Source organism: Elephantulus edwardii, unplaced genomic scaffold, assembly GCF_000299155.1.
Source record: "Elephantulus edwardii isolate Elephantulus edwardi_28Jun2011 unplaced genomic scaffold, EleEdw1.0 scaffold00030, whole genome shotgun sequence".
In the NCBI taxonomy this organism is placed as follows: Eukaryota; Metazoa; Chordata; class Mammalia; order Macroscelidea; family Macroscelididae; genus Elephantulus; species Elephantulus edwardii.
This window is the reverse complement of record NW_006399780.1, coordinates 8,347,488-8,367,832: the sequence shown is the minus strand read 5'-3', so window position 1 is coordinate 8,367,832 and position 20,345 is coordinate 8,347,488. Positions and strand designations below refer to the sequence as shown.

The following is a 20,345-nucleotide window of genomic DNA, read 5'->3' as shown; positions in this document are numbered from 1 at the left end:
GGCACATAACAACAACAACAACAAACATATTTCAAAGGAAGGTCATCAATACTAATATATTTTTTTTTCACCCTGTATTGCAGCTCACCTGATTGTAGAATATTACATGGCAAAATAAGATCATACTTGAGTAGACTGTTGTAAAAGAATTCCCCCCCTTCCTTTAATCATACAAATATAAAGAGCATAAGGAATTTGTGTCTAGTGCTGTGTAGCTTCCATATACCATTTTGCATTTTTCATCATCTAAATGTTCCTCTGAATTGTTTTCTCAGTCAGTAATCTGTCAGGATAACCACACAAAAGTCTTTCAAGTTGTACTTATGAATTCAAGAAGATGAATATAGAGCTATCATACTCTTATGTCATTTACAATTCTTATCTCTAGATTTAGACAGTGCGATTGGCACAGGACAGAGCGGAGTTTAGGGCTGTTGTACATAGGGTCGCTATGAGTCGCAGGCGACTCGACGGCACATAACAACAACAACAACAACAGATTTAAACAAAGGCTTATATTTCTTGTGCAAGCCTCTTAGTTTTACAAAGGAAGGAGCCGAGATGGTGCAGCAGTAAAGCTCTCAGCTGCTAACCAAGAATTGAGTTAGAACCCACTTGCTTCTCCATGGGGAAAAGTGAGGTCGTCTGCTTCCTTAAAGATCTATAGCCTTGTACTCTGGGAAGTTCTACTCTGTCCTATAGGCTTATTATGAGTGAGAATGACTCATACATATTAACTTAGGGGAATTTAATTAACTTAAAGATTGCAATTTAATATCTTTGGTTTTCTTTTCCCTATCTCCATAACACATTTCACTACCAGCTCATAATGTATAAAAGTATTTTTAAAACTGTGAATCATTATTTTATCATCATCTCACAACTCTAAAAGGCTTTTGTTAACTTTAAATTTTACCATGTCTTTATTCATAAGAGACTCTGAAGATTGCATTGGAGCATCAAGAATCAAAAACAAGAGAAAAACACCTCAAAGTGAAAGAGCTGAACAGAAGATTTCAAAGGGCAGCTTGGGAGGGCAAAGCAAAATGTTACAATGGCATGTGCAGAGAGCTGGAATTGGAAAATAAAAAGAGAACTCACTCTGCATTTCTCAAGCTGAGAGAATGGGAGAACAAACTTAAGTAAGCCTCTGTCACAATATTGAAAGATGCTATGGGCAATATATTGAAGAACCCACAATCACTGTACAAAAGGAATTGATTGACATGGAATAATTTCAAGAAGTACCATATGAGCAGGAGCCAGTGGTAATAAAGGAGGAAGTGGAAGCTGCATTGAAGTCATTGGCAAAAAAGAAGGCCCCAAGAATTGATGGGATATCCATTGACTTATTTCAGTTAACAGATACAGCCTTGGATGCGCTCACCAGTCCATGCCAGGAAACTCAGAGGACAGCTGTCTGGCCAATGGATTGGAAGAGGTCCTTATTTGTTCCCATTCCCAAGAAAGACGATTCAACTGAATGTGGAAACTATCAAACAAATCATTAATATCACATGTAAGCAAAATACTGCTGAAGATCATTAAAAAAAGGCTAGAACAATCCATAGATAGGGAACTGCCAGAAATTCAAGCAGGATTTAGAAGAGGCCATAGCACCAGGGATATCATTGCTGATGTCAGATGGATTCTGACTGAAAGTAAGGAATACCACAAGAATGTCTATTTATGTCTTACTGGCTATTTAAAGGCCTTTGACTGTGTGGTCATGACAAGTTGTGGTAGACATTTAGAGGAATGGGAATCCCAGAGTACTTGATGTGCTCATGCAGAATCTAGACCTGGATCAGGAGACTTGTGCAAGCAGAGCAGGGGAACACTGCATGGTGTAAAACTGAGAAGGAAGTGTGCCCCGGTTGTATTCTCTCTATGTATTTATTACGTTTCTATGCTAAGCAAGTTATCCAAGAAGCTGGACTCTGTGAAGAGGAATGTGGCATCAGGATTGGAGGGAGACTTATCAATAATCTGCGTTATGCAGTTGACACAACCTTGCTGGCTGAAAGTGAGGAGTACGTGAAACACTTGTTGCAGAAGTTCAAGGAAGGCACCCTCTAGTATGGATTGCATCTCAATGTCAAGAATAACCACTGGACCAATAGGCAGTGTCATGATTGATGAAGAGGAGTTTGAAACTGTCAATAGCTTCATCTTACTTGGGTCCACAATAACACCCTTGGTATCAGCAGTCAGGAAATCAGGAAATGCATTGCACTGGGAAAATCTGCAGTTAGGGACCTCTACAAATTATTGAGGAGAAATGATGTCAGTTTCAGGACTAAGGTGCATCTGATTCAGTCCATGGTCTTTCCAATGACTATGTATGTGAGCTAGACAATGAATAAAGATGACAGAAAAAGAATTGACACCTTTGAGCTGTGTTGTTGGAGAAGAGCATGAACATCCTATGGATGGCCAAGAGAACAAACAGATTAGTCTTGGAGAGGGTGTAGCCAGAGTGCTCTTTGGAGGCAGAATGATGAGGCTTGACTTCACATACTTTGGGCATGTTTCTAGGAGATGCTATTCCTTGGCGAAAAATATGATCCTGGGAAGGGTGGAAGGTCAATGAAAACCCACAATTAGGTGGATTGACACAGTGACTGCTGTTGTAGTGGGCTCTTCTGTGTCAGGATGTGTGAGGATGGCACAAGATGTAACAGGGTTCAGGTCTTTTGCTCATAGGGTTGCAGTGAGTTGTACTCGACGGCACCTAACGACAGCATTGCATTCATCTCTGACACATTGAAAGGTGAAATGGCTAAACTAAGAGACACTACATTTTTAAGACTTTAAATATATGTTAGTCAAATTCGAATTTAATTTCTCTTTAGGTTGGCTGTTTTTACTGAATTTATTGACTTTAAAAAATTATATTTTATGTGTATATAGCAAAACATTTGCCTTTTGACATTTTCCACATGTATAATTCAAAAACATTATGTTCATCCTGTTATGTAACCATTTCCAAACCTTTTGAAAAATGCAGTGCCTTTTAAGCAATATTTCCTCTTTCCCCCTTCCCCATTCCTGCCTCTGCTAACCCTAATAAACGTTGGTCTCTAAACAGTTACCTATTTTAGTTAGTTACTCTACGAGGGATCATACAGCATGTGTCCTCCTGTGACTGACTCATTACATTGAGCATGTTTTCAAGGTTCATTTGTGGCGTGGCATTCATCAGAACTTCTTTCTCTTTATGGCTCAGTAATAGTCTGTGTACCACATTTCCTTTACTCTTTCACTTACTTATGGATATTTATTTTATTTCCATTTTTTTGTTGCTGTGATAAACATTGATAACAAGTGTCTGTTTGCATTCTTGCTTTCATTTATTTTTAGTATGTGACTTAAGTATGGAGTTGCTGGGTAGTAATAATAATTCCATGTTTTAACTTTAAAGGATCTGAATTTTTCCACATCCTCATCAAGTGAACCTTTAAAATACATTATAAACTTCTTGTTGATGTCCTGTGATTGCTACTGAAAGAGTTAGGTCTGTCTTTATTATAAACTCTTATATTAAGTTATCATTAGTAAGTTAAAGATTATTTATCTTTTCATTTACTGTCCCTGCAAATTATAATAGTTGCAAATTTAAACTCTGCTTGTTATGAATTTAATAAAGAAATAACTTTCCTCCTTTTGTTTTCAAACGTGGAGATTTCTACTAAATTCTACCTAATGAATATTTAGTCTTAGGGGAGAATATTCTTAGCTTTGGTTTATATTGTTTGACAAGAGTTAAGGAATGTTATAATTTTTCAAATTATCATAATTTTTACTCAAAAGTTTAAGAATGAGAATCCAAATGAGTCTTTATAAATATCCCTTAAAATTCTGATTTTATTCTAGTTTTAATTTCCTTTTTGGTCTGTTCATTAACAGAGCATTGCGGATTTGTTTTGCAGAAGCCTTACAGCCGTTCCTTGAAGCCTGTAGCAACACTTTATTTTTCCGTACCTGCTCTGTCCTCCTTCGAACTCCTAAACTTGATCTTCAAATACTTGAGAAGCTTAGTATTATTTTACAGAAACTTTCGAAAATCAGGTAAGAATTTCTTCCTTTTTACTTTTGGTTGATTGATACTTGTGGTAATTTACAGCTTTCTGAACTCTGTATTTATTCAGTTCTTATTTAAAATATATTTCTGATATGTAGATGTAGAAAATTGAGATTCATGCATATAAATGCTGATTTAAGAACATACAATAACTGACAGCTAAAATTAGAGTCCATTATTATCCAAAAACAACTAGACCAGTATATTAGCAGAGAACTGCCAGATGTGCAAGCTGGGTTTAGAAGAGACTGGTAGCCAACGTTAAATGGGTCTTGGCTGAAAACAGAGAGTACCAGAAGAATGTCTGTGCTTCATTGACTATGCAAAGGCATTTGACTGTGTGGATCACAGCAAATTGTGGCTAACCTTTACAAGAATGGCATTCCCAGAATACTTAATCATACTCATGTGAAACCTATGTTTGGACTAGGAAGCAGTAATCAGAACAAAGCAGGGAAACACTGCATGATTCAGGATCAGGAAAGTTGCACATCAGAGACGCATCCTATCTTCATACCTTTTCAGTTTATATGTAGAACAGATCATTCATGAGGCTGAATCTTATTAGGTAGAGTGTGGCATCAGGATAGGAAGAAGACTCATTAACAACCTCTGTTATTTAGATAATACATTTCTTGCTAAAACTGAGGAGGACATGATACATTTGCTGCAGAGGGTCAAGGACTGTAGTCTTTAATATGGATTGAAGCTCACCATCAAGAAATCAAAGATTTCTGACCACTGGGCCAATTGCCAGCTTTATGATAGATGACTTAAAATTATTAACAACTTCAGCTTACTTGGGTCCACATTCAGCACTCTTGGCACTAGTAGTCAACAAATCAGAAGACAAATTGCATTGGAAAAGTCTGCTGGCAGAGATATCTAGAGAACTAACTGAAGAGCAACAGGGTTATTTTGGAGATTAAGGTACACTGGATTCAGACTGTGCTCTTTGCAATTACTTGTTATGCATCAGAGAGCTAGACAGTAACTAAGAATGATAGAAGGATGGATGCCTTTAAATTGTGGTGCTGGAAAAGAGTGTTGAACATACTGTGGACTGCCAGGAGAAAAAACAGGTCTGTCCTGGAGAGGGTGAAACCAAGGTGCTTCCTGGAGGCAAATATTCTGAAGCTCTGTCTCACATACTTTGGGCATGTGGCCAGGAGGGACCAATCTTGGAGAGGGACATCATGATTAGAAGGATGCAGGTACAGTGCAGGATAGGAAGACCCAGGATGAGATGGATTGGACTCATTGACTGGAGAAATGGGATTGGGTCTGTTGGAGATGATGAGACTGGCTCAGAATAGGGCAGGTTTCACAGCTTAATGCACATAGGGCTGCTTTGGGTTGCAGGCTACTCAATGGCACATAACAACAATGTTAGAGTGGTACTCTTAGCACATCTATTTGATTCTGTAGTGCAACTCAGTTAAATGAACTTGAGCTTCCAAACAGTATATAAAACTAAGACCCATCTGGTAGCATAGTCTATATAGGGAGGTGCACCACTATCTAATGGCCACGCCTCTCTGGCAGTGCAAACCCTTGGAGGGAGAAAGATGGACAGTCTTGTCCTGTGTGATTTACAGCTTCCAAAACCCAACAGAAGGTGAGCTTTGAATCAGTTCAGACTCAATAGCAGTGAATTTGAGTTTTGTTATGTTTTGATTTTTAAAGTGATGTGAGAAGGAATAATTGGATTTTGGCATTCTGAAAGTGATGAGTAGACATAAAGAAGATAATTTTTTTTTTAGGTTTTTATTTTGTCTACTAAAATAAGCTTAAGGGTTCAAAAAAGATTTAAAATAATGTTGATGATAACTGTGCTTTTTTAAAAAAATTGTCATGAACGTAATACTGCCACTGAGTTGGTTTTAACATGAAAATCAGGCCTTTCTTTTTATTTCTTCTTCTTTTCTTTGAATTTAACCTCAGTATAACCTATTTTTCCAAACATTTTTGGATAATTTTCAGCAGAATCTTGCTTGCATGTGATAGTAATGATATTGTTTGATAATTTCCACACTCTGTTGGGTCATCTTTCTTTGGAATGGGAACAAATATCGATCTTTTCCAGTCATTGGGCCAGCTGGCTGTTCTCCAGATTTCTTGGCACAACTTAGTGAGCACATCCAGGGCAGTGTCTGTCTATTGAAATATGTCAATTGGTATGCCGTCAACTCCTGGAGCCATGTTTTTGCCAATTCCTTTAGAGCAATTTGAACTTCCTCCTTCATCACCATAGACTCTTGCTCATATGTTATTTCATGAAATTCTTCTTTGTCAGCCAATTCCTTCTGATAGAGTGACTCTGTGTACTCTTTCCATCTTCCTTTTATACTTCCTGGATCATTCAACATTCTACCCAAACCATCTTTAAGTATTGCCACCCATGGCTTGAATTTGTTTTTCAACTCCTTCAGCTTAAAAAATACTAGCAGCAAATAAAGGTCCATTGGACTGCATAGTGCATTGGACTTCCAATCTTTGGAAGAAATCTTTGGAAGAATCGATGGAGAAACTCGATCAGCAGTCAAAACCAGGCCATGTGCTGACTGTGACACAGACCATCAATTAGTCACGTGCACATTCAAATTGAAAGTGAAGAAAAGGAAAACAAGTTCTCGATAATCAAAGTATGACCTTGAGTCTGTCCCATCTGAGTTTAAAAATCATCTCTGGAATAGGTTTGAAGCAATGTATACTAATAGTTGAAGACCAGATAAGCTGTGAGATGACATCAAGGTTGTCACCCAGTTGGGAAGTTTTTTGATGTGCATAGGGATTTGATTCTTAGGAGGTCTCATTCATCTGTTTTGTTCTTTCCTTGTTGTAGATTTTTCATTATGTTCATACTATATATTCATAGACTGTTCATGCTGTGGATTAGGGCTTCTAGATTTCTTCCAACCTTTTCTCTGATGAAGTTTATAGTCTTTGGTTTTATTTCTAGGTCTTTGATCCACTTTGAGTTGGTTTTTGTGGATGGTATGAAGCGTGTGTCTTGCTTGAGTTTTCTACAGATGATTTTCTGATTTTACCAGCACCTTTGTTTAAAAAAGGTGTTCCCAAGTAAAATGAAGTCATTCACAGCTCAGTCTTTTCTCCTTCTATTATGATGTTGCCTTTGGACCCAGTGGTGAGGATTTGTGATTCCTTGGTGTTGAGATGTAATCCATATTGATGCTGTATTCTTTGAACTTTGGCAGCAAGTATGTCTTCTTCATTCTTTGCAAGCAAGATTGCGTTATTTGCAAAGCACAGGTTGTTGATGAGTCTTCCTCCAATCTTAATGCCATATTATTCTTTTGTTGTTGTCAGGTCACCTTCTGTTCCTAAATCATGAAACCACAGTGAAAGAGAAAATATCTTTTAATTAGACTTTCATGTGCTGTTCAAGAGCTGGACATTCCACTATCTAGCTTGTTGTAAATTTGTATTACTTGGCCAGCTTTCACATCCATAGTTGTATATCCTCCTAAGATTTGTGCTTAAGTAAGTACTTTGAACTAAAAAAAAAAGGTGTCTCCAACATGGTAAAAATGAAACTCACAGATTGAGAAAAAATATTTGGCAATGATGTATCTGATAAGGGACTCATATAAAATTTATAGAATACTCCAGGATGTCATCAAGAAAAAGGTAAACAACCCAATTGCAAAATTAACAGAGGATATAAATAGACACTTCACCAAAGAAGACATTCAAATGACAAGCAAACACATGAAGAAATGTTCAGAATCCCTAGCTATCAGAGACATGCAAATAAAAACAACTATCAGATACCATTTCACCCCAGCAATCATAGTGAAGTTCAACAGAGCAGCAAACAACAAATGCTGGCGAGGTTGTGGAGAGATAAGAAATCTTATTCACTGCTAGTGGGAGTATAAAATGGTACAACCACTATGGAAGATAGTCTAGTGCTTTCTCAAAAAGTTGAAGGTAGAAACACCAGTTGACCCCACAGTGCCACTACTGGAAATAAGCAGTCCATTGCAGAGTAGACTAGGGGAGGAGGAAGGGAAATGTGCAGCAATAAATGAATAAAAATCCGACTTTTCTATAAACTTTGGTTAAAAGTACAATAAAAAGAAAAGATGTCATCCAGGAAGAAAGAAAAAAGTCACTAAAAAGAGAATGAAAATACCAGAATGAATGTCAGAAGAGAAATAACCATGTTGTTGCTGTTTTTAAGTGCAACCCTGTGAACAAAAGTTCTCAACACTTGTGTGACTTTCATCCTTTCTCCAGGTTCATAGGGTTTCCAGACGCAAGGAAACAATAAATAAAATAATAAATGTTATAATAATTCTCAGACAAGTCAGTAATTTCGTTTCCAATCAATTAAATAGTAGATGGTCAGAAAAATGTTGGAAGTAAAATCAAAAGAAAAAGCATTGTTTTGCCACTTTAAAAAGTCCTGCTTACTTGAAATAAGATGATTAATTATTTACTTCTTTTTGTACCTGTGGAGAACATTTTCTCAAGTTCTAATGTAGTGAATGGTATAAATAGAATGGATACTTTTCTTTTTCCCTCAAATACCTTTCCACTTTAGGCTTGTTATAAAAGCTGTTGTGTTTGTCTCCACCATCATAATCTTTTAGTCACCTATTCTCTCCATTTTTTTATAAACGTATAACTTATGTATAAATTTAGTAAAATGGTTATCTTACTGTCATTACATAAACTCCTAAATGTGCATAATTAAAGTACCTGTATATGTTCCTTCTCTTTCAGGAGTAATAAGAAGTTCTTTGAACTCTTTACAATTCATCTAATGCTACAAGAAATACAAAGGACAACACATCCAGAGCATGCATTTCTCTGTATTAACCTAAATTCGACTTTGTTCAATTTGGGTCTAACAAAATACAACTCCCTAGTGTCCAATGCAAGCCATTAGAGTAGTTTGTTTCACATATATAAGACATACATATTTGGTATATGTGTTTTATATATTAATAAAATAAAGCGTGTGCGTTCATATTTTTAGAACTGTAAAAATCACCAAAAGAACGAAAATTTTACCAAGGAACATTGTTAGTAATAGTATTAATTATCATGAAAGATAAATAGAAGAGTTTTTTTCTTTTAAAGTTTTTAATTGACATTTGAAGCAGCTCAAGAAAGTTTCTGTTTAAAGTGACAGTACTAAAGTACCAGACAACATTTCCAGAATTAGAATTAGTGACATTGATGACACTATGTTAACCTGTGTAAGTATTGTGGGAAAATGTTCTTTTATAATTATATAATTATTTGGAATAAAATATGTGCTTATATGGGAACAGGTTTAGGTCATGGTGTCATTCTCTTGTCTTAATATATTAGAATCCTTAATATTGTATAGAAAGGAATTGGCAGATACAGAAGAATTTCATGAAATAACATATGAACAAGAGCCTATGGTGATGAAGGAAGAAGTTCAAGCTGCTTTGAAGGAAATAGCAAAAAATAAGGCCCCTGGAATAGATGGTATACCAATTGAAGTATTTCAGATAACAGATGTTGCCCTGGATGTGCTCACCAAGTTGTGCCAAGAAATCTGGAGAACAACCACTTGGCCAACTGACTGGAAGAGATCTATATTTGTTCCCATTCCAAAGAAAGGTGACCCAACTGAGTGTGGAAACTACAGAACAGTGTCATTGATTTCACATGCAAGCAAGATTCTACTGAAGATTATCCAAAAACGATTAGAACAGCACATCAGCAGAGAACTGCCAGAAGTCCAGGCTGGGTTTAGAAGGGGTCGTGGTACTAGGGATATTGTTGCTGATGTTAGATGGATCTTAGCTGAAAGCAGAGAATACCAGAAGAATGTCTATCTGTGTTTCATTGATTATGCAAAGGCATTTGACTGTGTGGATCATAACAAACTGTGGCTGACTCTGAGAAGAATGGGAATCCCAGAACATTTAATTGTGCTAATGCGAAACCTATACTTGGACCAAGAGGCAGTAGTCAGAACAGAGCAGGGTAACACTGCATGGTTCAGAATTGGGAAGGGTGTACGCCAGGGATGCATCCTGTCTCCATACCTTTTCAACATGTATGCAGAGCAGATTATCCGAGAAGCTGGGCTCTATGAGGAGAATTGTGGCATCAGGATTAGTGGAAGGTCTATTAACAATCTGTGTTATGCAGATGACACAACCCTGCTTGCTGAAACTGAGGAGGACCTCATGCACTTGCTGCTGAGGGTCAAGGACTGCAGCCTCCAATATGGATTGAGGCTCAATGTCAAGAAGACAAAGATTCTCTCCACTGGACCAATAGGCAGCATCAGGATGGATGGCGAAGAGATTGAGATTGTTCACAGCTTCAGTTTGCTCGGCTCCACAGTCAACACTCTTGGCACCAGCAGTCAGGAAATAAAAAAGCATATCGCGATGGGAAAGTCTGCTGTTAGGGACCTCTCTTAAAGTACTCAAGAGCAACGGTGTCTCTCTGGAGTCTAAGGTGCGCCTGATACAGGCCATGGTCTTTGCATCAGAGAGTTGGACAATGAGTAGGGAGGACAGAAGGAGAGTTGATGCCTTTGAGCTGTGGTGCTGGAGAAGAGTACTGAATGTACCATGGACTGCCGGGAAAACAAACAGATTCATCTTGGAGAGGATTAAACCAACTACTCCTTGGAGGCAAGGATTCTGGGGCTTCGTCTGACATACTTTGGACATGGTGCCAGGAAGGATGGGTCCTTGGAGAGGGACATCATGCTTGGGAGGGTGGAGGGACAGCACAGGAGGGGAAGACCCTCTATGAGATGGATTGATTCGGTGACTGGGGTAATCGGGATGGGTGTGTCAGAGGCAGTGTGGTTGGCGCAGGATAGAGCAGGGTTTAGGGCTGTTGTGCATAGGGTCGCTATGAGTCGCAAATGACTCGACGGTACATAACAACAACAACAACATTTTAAACTAATAATAAAATAAGATAATGTTTTCTCAAGTTAATTATGGCTCATAGAGACCCAATGAACAATGACTCTGAACCATGTCAGCCTCACCATCTCTGACACACCTGACCACATTGCCACAGTCACTGTGTCAGTCCATCTCATCCACGGTCTTTCTCTCCAGTGCTCACCCTCAACCTTTCCAAGCATGATATCCTTTTTCAAGGACTGGTCCCTCTGGGCAACACACTCAAATTCTGTGAGACGGAGCTTCAAAATCCTTGCCTCCAAGGAAGAACTGGTTTTACCCTCTTGAAGACAGACCTGTTTGTTCTCTTTATAGTCCATGGTATGTTACATACTCTTCTCCAGTGTCACACCTCAAAGGCATCAATTTCTTTTTCTGCTATCCTTATTCATTGTCCAGCTCTCAGATGAATAGCAAGCACTTGAGAAGACTATGGTCTGGATCAGGCTCACATTAGTCTTTAGACTGACATCATTGCCCTTTAGAACTCTGAAGAGGCCCTTGATAGCAGATTTTCCTAAAGCAAATCATCTCTTGATTTTCTGACAGCTGATGCCGCAAGTGTTGACTGTGGATCTGAGCATGATGAAATTAACATCCTCAGCCTTTTCTCCATCTGTCATGATACTGCCAGTTGGCCTGGTGGTGAAGATGGTTTTGTTTTTTGGAGGTTTTTGTTTGGTTTTTTTTTTTTAAATGTAGAGATGTAATCCATATAGAATCTTTGACCTTCTGCAGCAAATGCTTCAAGTCCTCCTCAGATACTGCATAATACAAGTTACTGATGAGTCTGCCTCCAATCCTGAAGCCACATACTTCTTCATAAAGTCCAGCCTCTCAAATGATCTGATCAGAATATGGACTGTGAAAGGTATGGAGAAAGGATACATCTCTGATGCACTCCTTTATTTCTTTTGAACCATGCCCTGTTCTCTTGCTCTGCCTGTACAACAAGCTTCGTGGTCTAGGTATAGGTTTCGCATGAGCACAATCAAGTGTTCTGAGATTCCCATTCTTTTCAATATTAGCCACAATTTGTTGTGATCCACACAGTCAAATGCATTTTCATAGTCGGTAAAACACAAATAAACATCCTTTTGATATACTCTCGTCATTTAGCCAACATCCATCTCACATCAGCAGTGATATCCCTAGTGCTATTGCCTTTTCTAAACCCAGCTTGTATCTGTTATTTTCATTAAGGTTTTAAGGCCGTAAATATCACAGGAAGAGATTTCCCATCTTTCTTCTACAGAATCATTGATGGCTTCTACCAGAAAGGCTCATCCTCTGAGTTAGCAGAACATTTCCCTAAATACCAGACCACCAAAGCTCCTTATATATATGTATGCTAGATGCCCAAATGTTGGCATTTTTAATACCATTTTTTATTTTATTCTTATTTATACTATGTTATTTTAATTATTCTATTCAAGGAAGCTTTGGGGGCCTAGTGTTAATAAACTGCACTGCAATCCCAAAGGCAGGCAGTTTGAATCTACCAGCTGCTCCATGGGAGAAGGATGAGGCATCTAACAATTTATTGACTCTGAAAACCTGCTAGAGAGTTAGCTATGAGTCAGTTCCAACTCAATGGCAAACAGTAACAACACCACCACCACTCATGGAGTACTTAAGAGAACATTTAAAATGTTTCTCTGCTTTCATTCCCCCCCCAAAGAATAATTCTGTTACAGATTAAGATAATGTCAGTGGAACTTCTAAAGAGATGCCAACAAGTTGAGAACAGTTCATAGCGACCCTGTGAACAACAAACAGATCAGATCCCTGTACTATCCTGAGTCAATCCACTTGGTTGAGGGTCTTCCTATCCTTTGCCGTTACCCCACCTTTCCAAGCATGATGTCCTTCTTTAAGGAATAACCTTTCCTAGCAACATGCCCAAGATAAATGAGATGAAGAGTAAGAAGAAAAAACTTGGTGACTTACTTCTTAAAAGCAGCCAGTGAAAATCCTAAACATTATACTAGTCCAATTTGCAACCGTGCCCTGGCCTGTGTATTCCTCTTGTGCTGTCCATAGGTCAGAGGCCAGTGAGATGACAGCTCACAGTGCAATGTAAGTAGAAAAAGACAAAAAACAAAAAACATTACAATTCCACTGTCCTGTCCAGAGGGAACTCTTGCTATAGCCAAAGATAAATGACCAGAGATCTGGGCAAGGTGGAGAGCTTAGGACAGAGCTCTGAGGAACAAGGGGAAAAGGAGCATTGTCCCGATGACTTAGAAAGTTTTACATTCCCAGGGTGTAATTTAAATTTAGAAGCCAGAAGATGGTTTTGGGCAGCTTTATGGCCTCTTCAGGTGAGTGTAAGAAAGGGTTCCCTGTATCAAGTAGAAGGTCAGCAGGGAAGAAAAGGCTGAAGTCAATTTGGAAATGCCTCGAAGAACTGCAGAATACATACTCAAAAGTGCACATTGGAGTCAAATGTATAGTGTGAATACTGTTTGAAAAAAGGAGATTTCAGTGTAGGAAGGCAAACAGCTCTCTCAAAACTCTGACATGATACCAGTAATAGGGTGGATGACACAGTACATCAGCATAAAAGTAACAAGTGGAGCAGAAGTAATGTTCAAAGATATAGTTGAATGAAGACGTTAAGAGAATGGAAGAGAAAGGTCTGTGTGGACATATTGAAAGGGCTTATATTCCAGAAACAGCTGTTGAGAAAGGATTCAGTAATTAGACCCATTCTGACATAAAGTTTAAATTATAAGCATATAAACAAACCAATTATGTACAAATGAAAAAATAAAAACAAGCAAACCTCAAACTGATTGCTACTAAGTTGGAATAAATTCATAGTTGACCTTGCATTGGGTTTCTGAGGCTGTAAATTGTATGGAAGGAGATTGTCGGTCTTCTTCCCCCTGAGGAACCACAGTAATTGGAATCACCAGAGAGGCGTGGCTTTGGGGTTAGCAGTGTAGGAAAGCCACACTGGCTGCATGGAATGCCAGAATTTATACCTCATGATGCCTTTCACAGTTGAAGACATTTTCATACAGGTACACTGAGAAGTTATATCATGCACTCTTCTTAGAAAAAGACTTTATTAGAGATTATGCAAACCAATTTAGAGAAGAAAAACCATTTATCACATCACTACATACCAAAAGGCTGTATGTAACAAGTGCTGAAACCACCTTAACAAGTTTAAATAATGATAGTAAATCTTGTTTTAAAATATCTGAATCAAAAATCTCAGATTCCTTTTAAAAAGGATAATGAAAAAAAACAATAATCATTTGGACAGTCATGATGATTCAGAATCAACTCAGTGGCACATAACAATATTAACCTGTATAAAAGCCTGAGAAATAACAAGGCCTTGACAATGAGGTGGAGATGAAAGAGAACCTTATAGGTAAAACCATCCTGCATTTGGTTTTTTTATCAGAAATAAAGTAAAACTATTTAATTTTAAGTATTAACTTTGGCAATTAGAAAACTAGAAAATAAAGGATTTTGTTGTTAGGCACCGTCAAGTCAGAACCAACTACAGCGACTCTCTAGCAGGTTTCAGAGGCAGTAAATTGGCCATCTTCCTCCCACAGAGCAGCTGCTGGATTCAAACCACGTGCCGTTGGGTTGGCAACACAACTCCTACTAAATGCAACTCCTTCCCCTTAGATGACAAGGTAACCGCTATTTAAAACAATAAACATTCTCCAAAACATTGAAGAAGATAGAAAAATCTAAATATAGTAAAAGAGAGACAGCTAGGGGCATGCAAAGAAGGAAAGGTTTTTAGAATAAATAAAAGATATTTAAAAAATTATAAATTGCCATATTAACCTGTGTTGATATGCTTTGAAGTTGTATGAAAGAAACTTTTCCAGGAAAAAAAATCTAAAATATTTTCTGAATTTAGTAATAGAAAAGCATGGTTATCTTTTATAAAGATTATGTTTAAAAAAAGTTTTAAAGGACTATCAAGTCCAAAATTTTTTATGTCAGTTAAATTTTTCAAAGAGGAAATATTTTAAGCTATTTAAACTATTCAAAACATTTTTTTATGGTAAAGATGGACTTAGTACCAAAAAAATGTGAAAATAAGAATTAAAAAATGGAAAAAGTGTTAAATTATGAACAGATCAACAAATGACATGTGACAGGAACATTAATAATCTTTTACCACCTAGGATAGCAGAGTGTCCAGAAATATAAAGCTGGTTTTCTATTAATGATAAATGTATTCCATTTTGTTAGTAAAACACAGGAAGCCTTATTCTCAGTTAATGCCTTAAAGTTATTATCATCGAACTATGTTGCCAATAAAACTTAGCACTTAAAAAAACCAAAAATAACCCACCTCAAAAACCATTTCTTTGCTGCTGAGTCTGAACCAATTCAGACCTCCAACAGGTTTTCAGAGGCTGTAAATCACACAGGAGGAGATTGCCCGTCTTTCTACCTTGGAGCCATTGATAGATTTCAACTGCTAGAAAGGGGCCACCTTTGGGTTGGTAGTCAAAAAAAGGCCTGAAATAAATAGCAAAACAAATTTTCTAGAAAGGAAATCTGTTAAGGTTCCTGTTGTCGAATTAGTCTCACCCCTAGAAACCCCATAGAACTCAGTAGAACTGCCCCATTAGGGTTCCCAAGGCAGTAACTTTTGCAGAAGCAGATTGCCCCATCTTTCTCCTGTGGAAAGACTGGCAGGTTTGAACTACTGACCTTTCAGCAGAGTGCATTTACACTATACCACAAAGGCTCCTCTTCTTAAGGGTGGTGGTGCATGCTCTGGAGTTGGAACTGACTCATAGGTGGCCTCTCTCTAGTGGATTTTCAGAGGCAGTAAATCACACAGGTGGTGATTGCCCAGTAAAGGAGGTTGGCGTGTGAGGTTTAGAAGTTTATATGATCAGAGGGCTTTCTGGGACTGGAAGTGTTCTGTTTCTTGACATGTTAAGTGCTGTCGAGTTGTAGACGACTCATAGTGACCCTATGAACAAAGACCTGAACATTTGTATAACTTTCATCCTTTCTCCAGGTTCATAGGGTTTCTGGAGGCAAGCTATTTCACAAGTGGATGCCACTCCTGCTTCCAAAATTGTTTTAATTGGGGAGCTCCACCAAACACTGTCCACCATAAGGTAACCATTATCACATTTGTCACATCAGTGTCACAGTGTTTAGGATCACAGCAACCACAAGTTACCTCTGTAGGCAAATGGAAAGACCAGTGCTGTACCACTTAGAAGAATGTTTGACCAGAAACAGTAAAAACCAGGCCTGAGGGCCGCAGATTAAAATCACCCACCAGAGCGGAGAGAGCGAGGAGGCTGCGTCTGGCTCCCGCTCTCACAGCCATTGCAGTACATCGAGCTCCATAGAGACAGCGCTGGGCCATGCAGAGCCAGATGGCACTGGGCGACTCTGTGCCTCGTGGACAAGAAATAACTAACTATAGGCAAAGGAGATCCTAAGAAGCCGAGAGGCAAAATGTCATCGTATGCTTTTTTCGTGCAAACCTGCCGAGAGGAGCGCAAGAAGAAGCACCCAGATGCTTCTGTCAACTTCTCAGAATTTTCTAAGAAGTGTTCAGAGAGGTGGAAGACCATGTCTGATAAAGAGAAAGGTAGATTTGAAGACATGACAAAGGCGGACAAGGCCCGTTATGAGAGAGAGATGTAAACCTATATCCTGCCTAAGGGTGAAACAAAAAAGTTCAAAGATCCCAACGCGCCCAAGAGGCCCCCTTCGGCTTTTTTCTTATTTTGTTCTGAGTATCGCCCCAAAATCAAAGGCAAGCACCCTGGCCTTTCCATTGGTGATGTTGCGAAGACGCTGGGAGAGATGTGGAATAATACTGCTGCCGATAACAAGCAGCCCTATGAGAAGAAGGCTGCTAAGCTGAAGGAGAAATACAAGAAGGATATTGCTGCACACAAACCTGATGCCGCCAAAAAGGGAGTTGTCAAGGCTGAGAAAAGCAAGAAGAAGAAGGAAGAAGATGAAGAAGATTAGGATGAAGAGGATGATGATGATGATGAATAAGTTGGTTGTAGCGCAGTTTTTTTTTTCTTGTCTATAAAGCATTTAACCCCCCTGTACACAACTCACTCCTTTTAAAGAAAAAAAAAATTGACATGTAAGGCTGTGTAAGATTTGTTTTTAAACTGTACAGTGTCTTTTTTTGTATAGTTAACACACTGCCGAATGTGTCTTTAGATAGCCCTGCCCTGGCGGTATTTCCAATAGCCACTAACCTTGCCTAGTACAGTATGGGGGTTGTAAATTGGCATGGAAATTTAAAGCAGATTATTGTTCGTGCACAGCACAAATTAGTTATATATGGGGATGGTAGGTTTTGGGTTTGTTTTTTTTTCATCTTCAGTTGTCTGATGCAGCTTATACAAAATAATTGTTGTTCTGTTAACTGAATACCACTCTGTAATTGCAAAAAAAGAAAGAAAAACAAACTCCCCCCCCCCACATACACACAAAAAAACCCTCAAACAAACAAACAAAATCACCCACCTTTGGCATTGTAGCATCACTTTCTGTCAACTAGGCCAACTGAGCTCTCACCATGTTGTTGTTGTTGTTAAGTGCTGTTGAGTCTAATAGCAGGCATTTACTGTATTAGAAATTACTATATTAAGTAATTTATTATATGGTAATATTAATAATGTTGTGGTTGTTGTTAAGTGCCGTCGAGTTGTAGGTAACTCTTAGTGATCTGTGAGCAAAAGACCTGGACACTTGTATAACTTTCATCCTTTCTCTGGGCTCATAGGGTTTCCAGGGCAAGCTATTTTGGAAGTGGATGCCACTCCTGCTTCCAAGCTTGTTTTAACTGAGGAGTTCCACCAAACACTGTCCACCATGGGTAACCATTATCACATTTGACACATTAGTGTCACAGTGTTCAGCTTCACAGCAACCACGAGTTACCTTTGTACAGTATGTGGATAGACCAGGGCTATACCACCTAGAAGAATGTTTCACCAAAAAAAAAAAATTAAAACTGGGATTTTATAATAATTAATAATAATAATAACAAATAATAAATGGGACTTTAAGCTACAGCTTAAAAGCTTAAGCCGGCTCAGGCTAAGGCTCAGGGCCGCCCACCCACTTTTGAAGGGCAAAAAGAATAGTACCAACACAACAAAAAGTACCCCAGAAACTTGCGTGCCCGAATGCCACCAAGACGAGCCACCATCGAGACACCAGCCATCCTGCCAGTTAGCCGACTTCCAGCTGGAGGGATACTGCAGTCCTGAGCCTTGTGAAGGATTTTAAGCTACAGCCTCCATATTAATAATGATTAAATATTATTATATTACATTAAGCTGTGCATTTACATTGTAGGCATATTTCTGTGTAATAGTTCACACATACTTTTTTAAAAACAAGGAAAATTAGAGTAATGACATTATCCCATGAGCTTGCTGTTAGAGTGTAAGATATTTGAAAGATATTAAGTAGTGCTGAAGAGCAAGGATGTCTGGTTAAAGACTAGACGAAGGTGCACCTGACCCAAGTCAAAGGTGTCTTACTTGTTTTACATGCATGTGAAAGTTGGACAGTGAATAATGAAGACTGAAGAACTGGTGTCTTTGACATGTTGGAGAAGACTAGACTACTGTACTAAAAGAACAAATCTAGTGACATGTGCTGTTAACCATGTTGCATGTCTCTGATGGTTCGAATCCACCAGTGACAACTCAGGAGAAAGATGAGCAGTCTCCATCCACTAAGATTATAGCCTCAATCTGATGGCGAGTGAATATGGATTGGAGTTGACTCAAGGTCATTTGGTTTGATACTTTGGGCATATTATTATGAGGGAGAAAGACCTTCAATGAGATTCACTTAGTCATGACTATAGCAAGAAGCTTGCTATAGATAGATAGATAGATAGATAGATAGATAGATAGATAGATAGATAGATAGATGATAGATAGATAGATAGATAGATAGAGATAGTCATGAGGGTGGCGCAGGATGCGACAAGGTTCAGATCTGTTCTAAAGATCTTTATGAGTCTTGGTCGGCTCAGTGGCGGCTAACAACATGAGGAAAAATCAGATCTCGCAAAAGGACATCATGCCTAGAAAAGTAGAGGATCATTGAAGGAGGGGAAGCTCCGCAGTGAGATGAATTGACAGTGTAACTGGCAGCAATGAGCTTGAGCACAGTGGAAATAGAAAGGATGGCATAGGATCAGGCAATGTGAGCTGGAGTCAGCTCGAAGACAGCATAGGTAAGAGCTCTGTTGGCTTGGTAGGTGGTTGTGTGAGGCTGCCAAACAGAAGTTCATCCAGAGTTGTCTCAGAAGAAAGGCCTGGTGGCCTACTTGCAAAATGTCAGCCATTCAAAAGCCTGTGTAGCACAGTTCTAATCGGCAAACCTGAGATTGCCAAGAGTTGGAGCTGACAGGAACTGGCATTTTCATTTTTGGTTAAAGATCAAGATTTAGAGAGGGTAAGTGGCTTGCCCAAGGGACAAGACTGAGATGTAAGCCCAATATGTCAGACTCGGGAAACAGGCATGTATGTGTGATGCTTTCTGCAAAACTGAGCAATGGGTAAAGACACTTTCACTTGAAAAGAGACAAGACTTAGGATATTTGGCTTTAATCTCACTAGAATTTTCAGTTTATCCGATCAGATCTATTCATCATCCTTCTCTAGCTTGTGAGTCTTGAGTTGTCCCAGCAGTCTCACCCTCAAGAGATAGGAAGCTTAGAGGAGCACATGGTGGTGGAGGGGTCAGGAGGCAGTGCATTTATTCCTTCTCTTCCTCGTCAGACCCTGCCGTATACTACTTTCTCTGCCTCCAGGTTCTCAGGCCCGCTCCTACCCTTCATCTCCATGGCTTCTTTATGCTCCATCTCACTCTTTGTAAATGTAAATTATTTTCAAATTGCCCACCTGAGGCCACCATCTGTTAAGTGCCAGGAGCTGATTCACCAGCTTCACCTTGTAGACTTTGGAGTCACTTAAGTTCTCTGGGCCTGACTTTACCTGTCAGGTAGGGATCATGATCCCTTCTTGTGAAAGTCTAAGAAAAATTACAGAAGCAAAAGTACTTTGGAAAACAAATAGTCATCCAAATATAAGATATGAATGTGTCAAGAATAAGCACTTAATAACCTGACTTGAAACAGAACATTGTAAGGAAAATGAGCTTCTGAGATGCTCTGTCCCCATTCTGAACCACCTAGAAGCAAAGTAGAAGAAAGGGTATTCCTGAAGAAACCTCAAGGAAGAAATGTCTTCGTTTTGTTTTGGCTTCTTGGTGGCTCTTGCTTTTGTGTAGCATTGAATTGGAACTGACTGATA

The 20,345-nt window shown here is 38.8% G+C and overlaps 1 protein-coding gene and 1 pseudogene across 1 annotated transcript in view; both read left to right on the top strand.

The window, feature by feature from the left end:
* Positions 1-9,002, top strand: part of CCDC138 (coiled-coil domain containing 138) — a 128,675-nt gene extending 119,673 nt beyond the window's left edge. The window contains exons 14-15 of the mRNA XM_006883823.1: positions 3,933-4,071; positions 8,837-9,002. Coding sequence (XP_006883885.1) covers positions 3,933-4,071; positions 8,837-9,002 — 305 coding nt within the window. The remainder of the gene's footprint in view (positions 1-3,932; positions 4,072-8,836) is intronic.
* A 4,316-nt stretch (positions 9,003-13,318) lies between these two features.
* Positions 13,319-17,049, top strand: LOC102870219 (annotated as a pseudogene).
* The last annotated feature ends 3,296 nt before the right edge of the window (positions 17,050-20,345 follow it).